Genomic DNA, 14,038 nt, shown 5'->3' on the forward strand with positions numbered 1-14,038 from the left:
GGGTGGCGAGCAGCTGTATAGGAGCTGTACATGAAGTGCAGACATAAAATCACCGGAGACGAACAAGTGCTTCACAAGGGTGTCGTTCATTTCCATTGTTTATATAACAACCTGGATTCCAGTACATTTCCACATAAGTAGAAATATTTTAAAAACTAATTTTGAGAGAAAAGGATAAATTATTACACCTTTTAAAATTCACTGAAAAGATAGTTTAAAGTTAATCCAAGGACAAAACAATTTGGTTGAACTCATGTTTTCGTCATGACATCTGCATTGTGATGAACATCTTTCTTTGGGCAGACGGCATTATAAAGGACAAATAAATGAACCAAAGGACAAAAGGTACACAGACCCCAAAGTGGCCAGACATCAAAAACAAAACCTACATGCAGAGACAAAACAGGGATGTTGGCGCAAGCAGAAAGAGTTCCCTAGACACAAAGCTCATTGCTGATTGGGAGAATGACGTTTCACGTCTGCGTCTGGGGATTGCCCTTTGAAATGGTGCGTGTTTTGCACTTATAGCCAGACGTTTAAAGGTTTTCTGAGGTGACAGACTTCTCTCTCTCTACGTTTCCCACCAATGGATCACGACATGAACGTTTTTACAAGCATTCTCTGCTGATTTAATAGTTAAAAAGAACCACACATCATTAACTGGGGTTATACAGTGTTTAGCATGATGTAAACAATTTTTCTCTCCAGCATGCAACACGGATGAAGTCCTAAAGGTCAAATAAGGTCAGTCGTTTGTTTGAACAGGCATAGATTCATTGACTTAGGTTAATAATGTACATTTATAGTTATTAGACACTGACATGATTCAAATGAAGATTGTTGTTCACCTCGATCATTTCACGTTTCTGAAATTCTGGGCACAGACTTATTGTAGCAAATGCATGATATTAAAATGAGGTGATCAGTGTGTGAATAGATCAGATCAGTTTCAACTCCAGTAGCTAGTCTGTGGACAATTTTTAAAAAATATATATATTTTTTAACTAGTTTTAATAGAGCAGGAACACCACTTAGCAACGAGTCAGCAATAACGCTACATCTGAGCTTTTACAGGTCAGAATAAACTGACTGAAGTATGACACACTTGCTTTTTTGTCATTTATTTTTAACTTGACTTTGGAATTCACACTAATACTGTACAGTGATCAAAATCGAACACAATCATCAGTTGACCTTAACAGGTTCTCGTCTGGATTTCATTAAACTATATAATACCAAGCCAGTTTCCAACCATCCACCCTTTCTTTTGTGAATCATATAGTTCATAAGGACAGAGCAACAGCTGAAATTAAGCCCACAGTTCCCACTCCTTCCCCCAGCTCTTCAAGCAGCAATATCAAGCTTCTCCCGCATCAACGGAGATAATTTCTCCAGTGTGCCCCTGGTCAGCCTCCTACCAGTTGGACATGCCCAAAGCACTTCAGCATTTAGAAATCAATGAGCATCCAGACAATCCTATGCCTGAGCCACCTGGACTGACGTCCGTTGATGCAGAGGAGAAGGAAATCTACTTTGAGCCTTTCCCAGACGGCCAAGCTACATTACAATCTAAAGAAAGAAACAATGGCGGGGTCCCAACAAGGAATGGGCAATAACTTATCGTACACGATATACCATCAAAAACAATCTCCATGATGACAATTCTGCATCTCACGATAAATTCAATTGAAACACAGTATACTCGCTGCATTGGACCTGCATACATGAACATGAGACCGTGAGAGCGCGTCGTGATCTCCAGTGTGACAGTTGTGGAGAGTGTGGTGGACTTTGGTTCAAGCTTGTAGTTTTAAACTTATTTTTAATACAGGGAACCTTTGATAATATCACTGGTCGACTCTGACTCTCTGGATTTATTAGATCGAGCAGTCCTAATAGGTTCTCTGATGCGGTTGTTTGCCTTGGTTCATATGCACACATGCAGGTCTCCTGCTGCGCTGGCACCTTGGCGAAACACAGTGGTGAAAATAGTTGGATATTGGACGGACCACCGCTCTGGTATTGGCAGCGGCGTTCTTTTCTGCACCCCCATTGGGGTTCACTGATTGTGGACAGTTAGCATCAGTTAGGGACCATCAACAAATTCTAAAACGGTCGAAAAGTTTGTGAAATCTTCAATAAGGAAATGAAAAACAACCATTTTAGGAGAGAGAATTGTGAAAAGGTTTTCATCACACAAGACAAAGGACTGACAGTTTGTATCATGATTTGGAGAATAGAATATGACTAAAAGATCATTTATTCACATTATTTCTAATATTTCTTCAATAGCATCTAGGAAATTTGGAAATGTGTCCAGACTGGACCTTAGTTATAGACAACTGTTAAGAGACATGAGATACAGGAGGCAGACAGCTCAATTTAACCTCTAAATAAAACTGGCAGAGCAGTCTGTCAGACACGTGCGGCTACTACCAGAGACGTGAAACATTGATTTTCTCATCTCTACAGTACACTTAGTAAACTATTATATTTAAATATAAACAAATAATGATGTTGGAGACATACTCCACTAATAAGTTTCATCATAAAACAGTTTCAAGAGAATGTGTGTCCAACACATGGAATAAAATGAAAATGTATTTATCATGATAATTATCATTGTCACCGAAATTCCAGCATTTATCTTGATTTATTTTTGTCCACATCGGCCATACCGAGTCCCAACTTTTAGGGCACAATGACCCCCGCAAAATTACATTCATATCATTTTTTTTAAACGGCAATTTGCGGCTGCTACATTCTCATGGAGATAAAATCTCTTGTGATAATGCATAGCTCACGTCACAAGATGTCTAAGACATTGGCCATTAAGCAATATCCTTTGCGACCATTTTGCAACCACTGCATAGGACTTGCATCCTTGAATGCAATCCTTTCGGCTGCGTGGCATTCGACAGCCGTGTCCAGCGTGTGACAGTCGTGGAGAGTATGGAGGACTTTCAGCATCGTATTTTTGGATACATGAAGCTCTTAACAATGACATTTGTGGACTCTGAGTTTCTGCATCTGTGTTGGTTTTGTTAGATCAAGTGGTCCAAACAGGTTTTATGGCACTGGTTGTCTTGACTTGGTTCATATCAACACACCCCTGGTCTGCCCCCTCAGAAAACACAGCGGTGAAAATTGCAGGATCTTTGCTATTCGACAGACATCCACCCCAGTATTGGCGTTGTTGTCCTTGGTTCACTGATCACGGGTGAACTCTCACTGGCAGCACTAATATTACGACCAGGCATCAGTTAGGGACCATCAACAAATTCTGATTTGGTCAAAGTATGAATGTAATCTTCAATCATGCAAATGAAAAACAATCATCTTAGGAGAGAGATTTGTGAAAGTATTTTTTGTCACACTAGACAATTTCAATGAAAATAATGATTTATTTACATTATTTCTAATGTTTCTTCAAAAGCATCCAGAAAATGTGTCCAGATGGGTCCACAGTTATAGTAGACAGTTACGACACATGAGATACATTGGGGGCAGCAGTCAGACAGCTCAATTTAACACAAAAATGAAACTGGCAGAGCAGTCTGTTAGATTACAAACACAAGCAACAACACAAACAGGCTCGACAAGAGATGTGAAACATTGATTTTCCCATTTCTACACTTTGTTAACTGTTATTAGAATCAACTTTATTGCCAAGGTCAGTGAGGATCCCACCAACTTGGAAAGTGCTTTGGAATAACATGCATTAATGAACAAAACACAATACTACTACTACTACTACTACTACTAATAATAATAATAATAATAACAATAACAATAATAATAATAATTTGTGCACTTAGAAACGTTCCGTGTTGTCTGGAGCATAAACTGTTAAATTAAATTAAATTGAATATTGTAACACATTTTTGTTGTAATTAATTAATCGTAATGAACTCATTAAAGTCCCACCACTAATAATAATAATAATGTTTGTGAGGGTGCTCAGTTATCCGGGTCATCACGCAGCAAAGGTTTGAATCAGATTCATACCAATGCGGAATAATAAAAATAATAATCATAATAACATTAATAAAACATTGGCAAATTATGATGTTGCTGACAAACTAGTATGCTTCATCAAAGCTTCAGCCATAGTTTTCTGATTACAATGAAAATTTGGGGGCACCTAAAGAAAATGCATTAGGCACACCATAGTAAACAAAACAAGTTAGTCTGGAGCTCTGTGTTTGCAAAAAAAAAAGTAGAGAAAGCCTGATCATAGGAGTATTTATGAGTTTGTTTGTTTTTTTGTTTCTTTGGGGGCAATAACTGCAGATGGCCAAGAACAGCAACTGTGACGGGGTGTATGACACAGAATCTGGAGAAAACTGCAAATGGGGGTTGAAATTGCTTTGAAGTTAAAAAGCTTTTACTTATAATAGGTCAGTAAACAAATATTGATTGTGGAGAACAGCATTCTTAATTCCAACTATTGACATTAATAGTTGATAATTACCCTCTATAATTAAAGGCTACATAAAATAAGCATAACATTTTTTCTTCACAATACAAAGCTACTTATCTGCGGAAAAAAGGAACAAACAATCTCCTGCTTCTTCCAGAGGAGTAATCGTGTAAACATTTTCTTCTGTGCAAGTTTAAAGGTGTGAAAGCTCAGAAAAGGTGTCTTGTATGTGTAAATGTAGGAAAACAAAAATTGAAGTGCTATACAGGGATTTCTAACAACGCAGTACCATAGCCAACTTGCCACTAAAAATGCCAGCAATTAGTGGTTTAAAAATAAATCCACTTCAATTTTGCAGTGTTCAGTACTGGACTAGGAAGCAGTGGGTAAAAAAAAAGAAAAAACACAGTAGCATAGCCAGTGCAGTGCAGTGCAGTGCCTTCACGGAATGAGACTGATCCATTTGTAGTGGTATTGGAGTCAAGTGTCTGCTACACAAATAACTCTAAAGCTGAGCAATGGAAATGTGTCAGTTCATAACAATAAATGTATACTACTATATGTATATATAAGAGAGGGACAATACTTACACTATATACAGCAGCGACTCCAGGCTGTGTGGGGAAGATCCGTTCATCCAGTGATGGCGGACCTCGTGGAATTCTGGAAATGCATGTTTTAAGGAAAACCATATTACATAAACAAACATTCTCATTAACATGATAATGACAGGGCTCTCCTTTAGGAAATGTTTTTTATGGAACAACTTGAGGAAAGCAAGCCCAAGTAGAAGCCACAAACATTTACAGCAACCACTTCATTACATTAACTTGATTGATATCACAGGGATTTCCTAAAATCGTCAAAAGCATTCACGGCTTGATATCAAGGATCCCCAACCTCCCCTGCCTTTCCGAAAAGGCCCCATTTGTGAGAGTACACAATGTACCATCCCTGTCTGCAAGTGTGAAAAGGAAAATCTGAAATGGATTTCCGGGCCACCTTCGGTATGACATTATATTATATTATGGGTAGCACCTTTTGTTTTACGGATAAAAATATCAAATTTCTCACAGTCCCTGTTTCGGCACCCGAGCAGTAACTCAGTCTTTGAGTTGTTAAGAATGCCAAAAAAAAAAAAAACAGTGTGAAGACATCGCATGCACACACAGAAAAGAGTACAACAGGGTCAACATGTGATACAACTCCAAAGATCATGAGGTTCAAAACCTGCTCAGGGAGTTGTCTATGACAGACAGGTTCACACTGCTGGTCACATGCATTTAGGAAAACCAAACATCTGGCTCCCTTCTGCAACACACATTGTGCCTCGCTCAACCTCTCTCTCCCTCTCTCTCCAAACCTAACCACTGCCTTCAGGGGCAATCATCTCTCCTGGCTCACTGCCAGGACTTTTACTCCAAACTGACAACAGAAGAGTTGGATTGAAAATGAAAAGAAACATTCATTTTTAGAAATGTTCAGCATGTGCACATTCAAGCACTCTTTGTCCACTCAGTCCACTGGTGATGCAGTATTGCAATTTACTAGAATCATTTGCTTCTCTACAGGTGTTTAAATTAGGTGAGTGGGAAATTACAAGGGCACACAACGTCTCCGATGTAGAGACTGGGGAATACACAGATCTATAAATCCATTTCTCTTCTCAAAAGAATGGTACGTCGCTGCATACATAACAATGAATAGGAAGGTGCAGGGAATAGCTTTTGTCTGGATAGAGACTGCTGATCTAGCTCAATAAAAAACCCTTGAAATCCAAATATTCAACATTACAAGAACAAATATCGTAGCAAGCTAATTTTCTCAACAAAAATAGCGTTCCTCAGGACTATCAAATGACCACGCAAATCACCACGCATCATTAACCATTTTTACCAAGTACAAGAAAACAATTGCTAAAGTGATCCACTGAGTTTGCATGCCATGACTTATGTTTGGCTTGATGTTTTCCGCGAACAATGTTCTTTATGTCCTCAAAGCAAAAACACTTTGTTCCAAAATGTTGTTTGATGTGTACATAAGCCTTTTGTGTCAACTGTAGGACGAAGCGAGGTTTGAACCTCACTACACTCAAGAAAGATTTTGTTTTTCCGAATGATGGGGAAAGGGTAGCTAATGCTAATGTTCAGGGACACAGAGATGCCTCTGATGATTACTCCTAGGCTTTGAAATACTTTTATTCTAGGCTCAAGCAATTATTGAACAGATCTATCTACTTGGTATAAAAATCAAAACCAATGCTCACCTGATCACTCAACTGCCAGTGTTGATTGAATTTAATCCATATCAAAATGAAATGTCACCTCACCATTTTGTCCACATAACTGACTTGAATGCATAATGTGGAAAGCATTTTAAAAGATAATCTTTTTTCCACTCACATACATGTACTGTGAACATTGCAGCACAGAACTAGAATTTCACATCACTCCATCCCGATTATTATTTTTTGTGATGACATAATGTAATCCATCAAAACCACAACAAGCTCAGACAAACTGACGATCAGAGGGATTAAAGAGACAGCAGTCAACTGAGTGTATGTAGGTGAAACCGGGGTTGAGAAACAGACTTGTGCTCTGGGGCGGTTGGGAGAAGGGCAGAAGCTAAGATAACAGCACTCAGATAATGATGTAAGAAAAGGCAGCTGAAACCACAAGGGGTTTTGCCCGCAATTTGACTTTTACAACAGACACTGAACTAGCACTTCACACAAAACTGTCGGAGATATGCAGATGACAGGCCTTAGTAGGTACAGCGAAGGAAGGAAACGTTCATTTTGCTATGCATCATTGATAATAAGCGCTAAACCGAAATGCTCTATGATGTTGAATGTCCATTAATTTAACAGATTTGATTCCCGTTGAAGCCCCTTTTCAGTTGCATCAACCTCAAATCATAAGTCAAAACATGATATGCTACTGGGTGATGAACTTTGTTTATTCCCCAATCAATCTAGAACCATTCTAATTAGGGAAGAACATTCTCAGTCATTGCTACTGTGAAATGTATTGCTAGGAATGACATTTTCATTAAAATAATCCATTCATCCATCTATCTATCATCTTCTACTTATTTGAGACTAAGCCAAGAGGCACAAACCTTTCAGCCAAGAGAGAATGCACAGGCATTCCAAGACCCACTAGGAGATGGAATTGCTGGTGTCTCCTGGGACTGCCCAAGGGCCAACTCACAGTTAGGAAAATCTCATCAAGTAGATATCCAAAGTAAATGACTAAGAACTAATTTCACAAATATCCTCAATGTAGTCTTAGTATTTCGGTCACCAGCTGAAGCACATGACTGTACTAAGGTATTTAGACAGGGAATGGAGAGACTAATACAGAGCCCTCATGAATGAAGATGCTGCACTGTCTATCAATCCCACGTGTAAACACACAGGTGGTGAACATAAAGTGACAACTGGTGGCAATAGTGAAGCAGGTTCAGTTGCACCATGATGTCCCTGGAACATACTGTGACCTATAAGCTCCAGTGTAGATGAAAAGCTTCATCATTAGTTCAAGTGGCAAGTGGTGAAGCTACATCAGACACTCAAATTCCAGGTTGCATTTGAGAAGATGATGCAGGTCAAATGACACAATCTCAAAAGCTCTGCCACAGTCAGTTACTTCAATATCCAATAGGTCAGTGATTTTAAGTGAATTTTGCCACTACATTTACCAAGGCCTTGGGAAACTGTCATTTTACCAGATGACCTTCACAGAATGAAGTTCAGAATGGAAGAACAGGAAGTGAGCAGAGGCGGCCCAGATGGTGCAGACTCTAACCCTCCTCCTCACGGCAAGCCCACTGGTCGCTCACATTTTCTACCAGCACACACACATTAATGGAGGAAAGTGGAGAGCTTTCAGTGGCAGCTTGCTGTTGCTGAAACTGCTCTTTCACTGCAGCATGAACACAAAGGTTTGACTTCAAAAATCTAGCATCAGATCTACTGCTCCATCAGGGACAGAAACAGAATTAGACATGTTTTCTTGAAACTTTTTTTTTATCTACAATTGTATTTTGGTAGTGAAAATAAAGTTTTGTCTTCTTTAAAGGTACTTTGCAATATAGTTCATCTCAAGTGGCTCATTTGAGGCTGACTCGTAGATCCAGGAAATACCTTGCCGAATCATTCATCACCACCATGTGGGCAGGTCTTACACAGCCTAAAATATGAGCTAATTCCTATTAAAATATTCAGCACAGTCACGGTACTGACAGGACGCTCCCTCTCTGGAAAGAAAGCCCCCGCATGTCGGCACATAACAACTCAGCAGTTTATTTATAACATCCTACAGTAAGGATGCTTGTGAGATCCATTTCACAAGCAGACTGCTCACATCTGCACAAAAAATAAGGACTTCAGTACTGTGGGAACCACCAGCTGAACACATAGACCATGTAGCTGTGCGTCATAAAACAAACTGAAGAAACAGCTTTGAATGTTTTCATTACATTTACGGAAAACAAGTGGACAAAGTTGTAATTAAAAAGGGGCCTTTTAAAAACTTAAAGAAATGATGAAAGAACTGTACACAGTGAGCTAAGGGGTTGGGCAGCCTGGAAAACAAGTCAAGGGAAATGGGTGAGGTGAATTGGGAGGGGGGGGAAGGAAAAGAGGGAGGGCTCTCGCAGGCTGGGTGACCTGGGCCTTTGTTGGCAGATGGTGGGAAGCGCCACCTTGGCCTCTCGCTCTGAATGCTGAGCAGCACTGCTATTGTCTGGCAAGTGCAGCAGCAGACAAATGCACCGAGAGCTTCTCAAGCAACCTAGACCCAAAACAAACTGCCAACATGGTCCACCTCAACATAAATTTTTAAGGGATGCCATGCTACAGGGATGAGGCAGTCTGCACATACCTCTGGCTAGACAGAACATAACATGTTCCCGAATTCTTGACCTCAGCGGGTCACAGCAGAGGGGTCAGAGAAATGCCAGTCTGACATACTCCGACCTGAGTGTCAAAGCTTTGGTTAGTAACACTAAGTAAAATTGTCACAAGAAAGGAAATGCCCCGAATCGCTGCCAATTAGTTCAGATGATGATACCCACAGAGATAAGTGTTCCCAAAGACGAACGCTGAGACCAGATAAGAAGCCCTAGTAGTCCAATATTAATATTTTATAATTGGGCAGTCAAACAAATTGATGGAAATGTAATGCACTCATTCACAACTACAAAGTATTTATGCAACTATAAAAAGGCGCTACAGAAAAAATGCACCTCTTCACACTGAGAGAGGAAACAAGGACTAATGGAAAGAGTATGATTATGGGAAAGGTCACCCTTAACAATAATATAATAATACAATAATGTAATTTTCCTGGCAGAGTTTAAGATGCCAACCATGAGCAACTTGCCGTGGTTTTGAGATGCTGGCTTTACATGCAAGATGAGTGGAGAAATAAGGATCATTGATGTAACAATATTAACATCTTGAAAATGCTTATGATATAGAATAACCATATACTGTTGATTTTGCAACAACATAAATTGTCACTATGAGTGACAATTTATGTTGTTGCATGAGTGACAGATAAAGTGGTTGTCTGTCTAAGTGCACTGTGACTGATATATGATCAGTCTAGGACATCCCACGCTTCTCACCCTACGTCAAACTGATCCACAAACCGACCACAGAAGGTGCAGGTTTTAATTCCAACCAAACAAGCACACATTGTTTAATCAATCAGGTGTCAGCTAAAACAAGCTGTGAACAAAACCTGCCCATGCCACCCTTCGAGGACCAGTTTGAGACCCCTGGCCAATGTAGTCAGGACAGGCCGCAGACTCTCCCTTGTGACCTTATTAAGGGAATATGCAGGAGTAGTCATCTCATCAGAATATATTTTGCCATTCATAATGAACCCCCAAGAAATAGTAAACCATAATGTTTCCGTAACATTTCATCACAGTTTTTCAAGAGTTAAATGTCACTAGTGTCCAAATCCCAAGGTGAAAAACTTTAAAACACAGCGTTGCATCCCGTTCCTCAATAAACTACGGACGGTTGATCACTATCCATATTTCTGCACATTCAGATGCAAAGTAGAGGAGTGGCAGCTGAAGCAGAGGGAAAAGCAGAGACGACCTTATTCAAAGTACTTGAGTTGCAAAAGCAAATGCACCAAAACACAAAATAGGTCAAATTTCAAGTATTAAAGTAAAACACGTCATGCATGTATGGGTCGTGTCAATATTTATATAGAGAGCCATACAGAAAACATTGTCAGCCGAAACAGTGACGCAAGAACTCACAAGTATTTACAGTGTATAGCAACATTAAATTAACGTTGGGCAATACTTGAGGGACGCAACAAATACATAATCACACAGTTTAACTTTCGACTGCGCTTTCCAAACGATGGATTTCAACAAACCTATATTGCCAAAGAAACAATTAGAGGGAGGAAAGCTCCCTTGGGATCACTGTTTACAGTGTCCACTAAATATTTTATTGTGATGGCCTTCTGTAGCAATGGCAGTGGTGGCTAAAACATTTGTCCGACTTCACTAACAAAGGGTGGCCCAGAAAGACTAATATAGATTGATACTAATCAACACAAAAATTGACAATCAACAAAAGACCTAGTAGCGCAACCACTTTGACACCCAGGATGATTATTTATACTACGGTAATGTGGCCGGACAGTCATAAACTATTTTCTTGATTCATTTTATTAAATGTCTAAAATATATCCAACCCAATGGGCATTTTGACCAAGCTAAACGTACGAGGTTTAAAAACACTCACCTGAAATAGGCCAAAGTGAAACAAGTGCAACACAGGATAATGCTAGAGGGAAGGGAGGGTGTGTTTATGAGAAAGAAGAGTGACGGGAGGAGGGGTGAGCTGATAAACAAGAGGCTCTATAAAAGGAAATTGACATAAAACAGACAACTACAATTAAAAAATGCCTCATGCATTTATAAATGGACTGATCACAATTACAGTACAAAACAAACAAACTTACACTTTAATCAGATGGAAAAAGAAGCAGGTTATAAAGCATTATCATCTTCAGTGTCAATGGGGAAAAACATGAAACACAAAGATGGTTTTACGTCTGATGTTTGGATTTTGAAATCTGAGATGCAAGAAAAATCCCCACTAAATACATAACTTATCTGTAAAACAATGGAGTGTTTTAACACTGCCATGATCATCCGAAACACAGACTGAGTGGGCTTGAGACAACAAAAACGCTTAGGCCTGGTGTGAAGCTGTCTGATCGCAGAAAAACATCTTTTGCCAGTGGCAGGCAGGAGACATCAGCTTAAATCCACAGTCTCACACTACTGCCACCTCGCTGTAAATAAAACAGGAGATGACATAACCGCAGTGACCCACTCCACCAAAAGTAGGTTACAGTATCACTGGCCAATCTCTGTGCAAACTCATTGTAGTAGGTCCATACTTGGAATATATAATTACAATGCAGAATGATCTTGACCCTGGTCACTTCTTCAATACCATCACCAAAAGTCAAAGGTTTGAACAGACCTTCTCATTTAGTGCTTTTTCTTTATTTTTACTACAGGTAGATACAAAACTAAAGACATCAAATATATGAAGCTATAAGCTATATGTCCTATTTTTTACATTACAAAACTGCCCACTGTTGCTTTGTTGACAGTGCTGCAAAACCTTTGCCTTGAGCTTCAGGCCTATAGGACAACCTTTTTAGGTGACCACCTCATGAACCTCATCACAAGAATACAACACAGCAATTAAAGCATAGGATGGCAGTTTTTGAAGAATCTAAAATGTAAAACGTGTTGAGTAATTTCTCACTTTTTTACTTCATGATTCCATATGTGTTTGTTCATATATTTTATGACTTGAGTGATAATCTGCAATATAAATATTCAGTCAAAAAGTCAGTAAACAATGAAAATGAAGAACCATTAAATGATAAGGTAACTTTGGACTGGTATTTATTTTTTAATCTATTCGACGATTCACACGTATCTTTTCATGAAACTAACGTAACTAATTTAGTTCTGGTTTATGAACACGACAGGAGCGGTAACCTGAACGTGTAATTTAAGTGATAAGACGCAATAACTTAACGAACTATTAGAATGACGATGAAACAGAAGAAATTGTCAGCTAATGAAGCTGACAGGCCTGTCAAGGTGCGTCGCAGCCCCTATTGGAAAGGGGAGGTGCAGTTCCCCAAAGCTGGACCTTGACGATGAGAAGATCGGCTAGACTTGAAAGCCTTAATATTTCCCACTCAGAAACGTCTTCGGATTGACGGCTCCGTGGGTATGTTTTAGTGTTGGGCCGGTACAGTACCTGCGCGATGGACGTGCTTTAGCTCGGGAGCTAACCTGAACAAAGCCGGTAACCGGGGGAAACCGATGGCTCGCCGGTGATAGTGTTTTTGCTCACCAGTGCACAGCGAAACGTGAAATTATCAATCATTCCTGCAACACCACGGGTGACTATCGCTTACAGTCAACATTAAGATGATATCTTTTATCCCTCACAAACCGGTATGAAAAGCTAACATTAGCATACTGAGCTAATTGGCTAAGCGTTTCCTCCCCTCCCTCCACACAAAACCATCATCGCCGCATCCAGCCACTACAGCACCCGCTATCCCCACATTACAGCCGTGCCCCTTGCTGTCATCCGAACAAGTGATATCCACAACACGACATAGCATTTCCATATTCCCATAATGTCAAAGGATACTGTGGTGGTGGTACGGCGCCGGGCTGTGGGGCTGTTGGGGCTCCCGGCGGCAGAGACACGGAGGTCAGGGTAGCCCGCAGTTGGCTCGACGGAGAGGGGCCACTTCCAGGTCCGCTAACTGCGACAACAGCGGGTTTGGGGACCACTTTCGGTGGCAAACTCATCGCAAAAACCCGACAAATAAAAACAACGCGTCTAATAAATACAGGTAGAAATGACGCCTACTTTGCATACATACAGCAAGCGCAGCTGATTCTTGTAGCAGGCCCCGGACTGGGAAAACGAAGCTCGAATAGCAACACGGGCGTCTTTTTTCATGGAAAGTCGCTGCTTGGATCAGCGGTACAATTCATGGGGACGGTGGGAGGTTTAGCCTCCCTCGCCCGTCCGGAGCCTTCGCGGATCCGGCTCGGTTCCTATCCTTTGAAAGAAATACTCGCAACGATATTAAACCTCACTCGGTGATGTACCTTCTTTTCTGGATAAGTCTGTTTTCAATCATTTTTCCGGAGAGATGAGAGACTTCGCCAACATGGCGTTGCGGCCGCTTCCAGCAGTCCGGGTAGGACAGACCACTCGGAAAATCTCGGCCGATTACGGAAGCGTTCGGGAGCTCAGCCGAGCCACGATGACAATGAGCCTGCGTTATCCGGCAAAACGAATACTGTTTTGTGTAAAAATAAAATAAGAATAATAACAATAAATAATCGGTAAAATTAACAAAAGCGTTTTAGTGTCCATCATTCAAAATGACGACAGTTATTTGAACAGTTGCAAAATGGTCAGTGTTAAATTCACAGCGAGCCAACTATGTGATTAAAATATTTGTTAAAAAGATCGATTTATGAAGAATTCGTGTTTTCTAGCAAATTGCAAATATT

General features: G+C 40.2%; 1 protein-coding gene across 20 annotated transcripts in view; it reads right to left on the reverse strand.

Annotated features, from left to right (window-relative positions):
- Positions 1-13,737, reverse strand: part of LOC128761254 (eukaryotic translation initiation factor 4 gamma 3-like) — a 45,270-nt gene extending 31,533 nt beyond the window's left edge. For all 20 annotated transcript variants that reach the window (XM_053869439.1, XM_053869438.1, XM_053869435.1 and 17 more), the window contains exons 1-2: positions 13,158-13,737; positions 5,014-5,086 (exon numbers count right to left, since the gene is read on the reverse strand). In XM_053869439.1, coding sequence (XP_053725414.1) covers positions 5,014-5,086; positions 13,158-13,321 — 237 coding nt within the window. In that variant the 5' untranslated portion in view covers positions 13,322-13,737. The remainder of the gene's footprint in view (positions 1-5,013; positions 5,087-13,157) is intronic.
- Positions 13,738-14,038: the final 301 nt, after the last annotated feature.

The sequence above is a fragment of the Synchiropus splendidus genome, chromosome 6, assembly GCF_027744825.2.
Source record: "Synchiropus splendidus isolate RoL2022-P1 chromosome 6, RoL_Sspl_1.0, whole genome shotgun sequence".
Taxonomy (NCBI): domain Eukaryota; kingdom Metazoa; phylum Chordata; class Actinopteri; order Syngnathiformes; family Callionymidae; genus Synchiropus; species Synchiropus splendidus.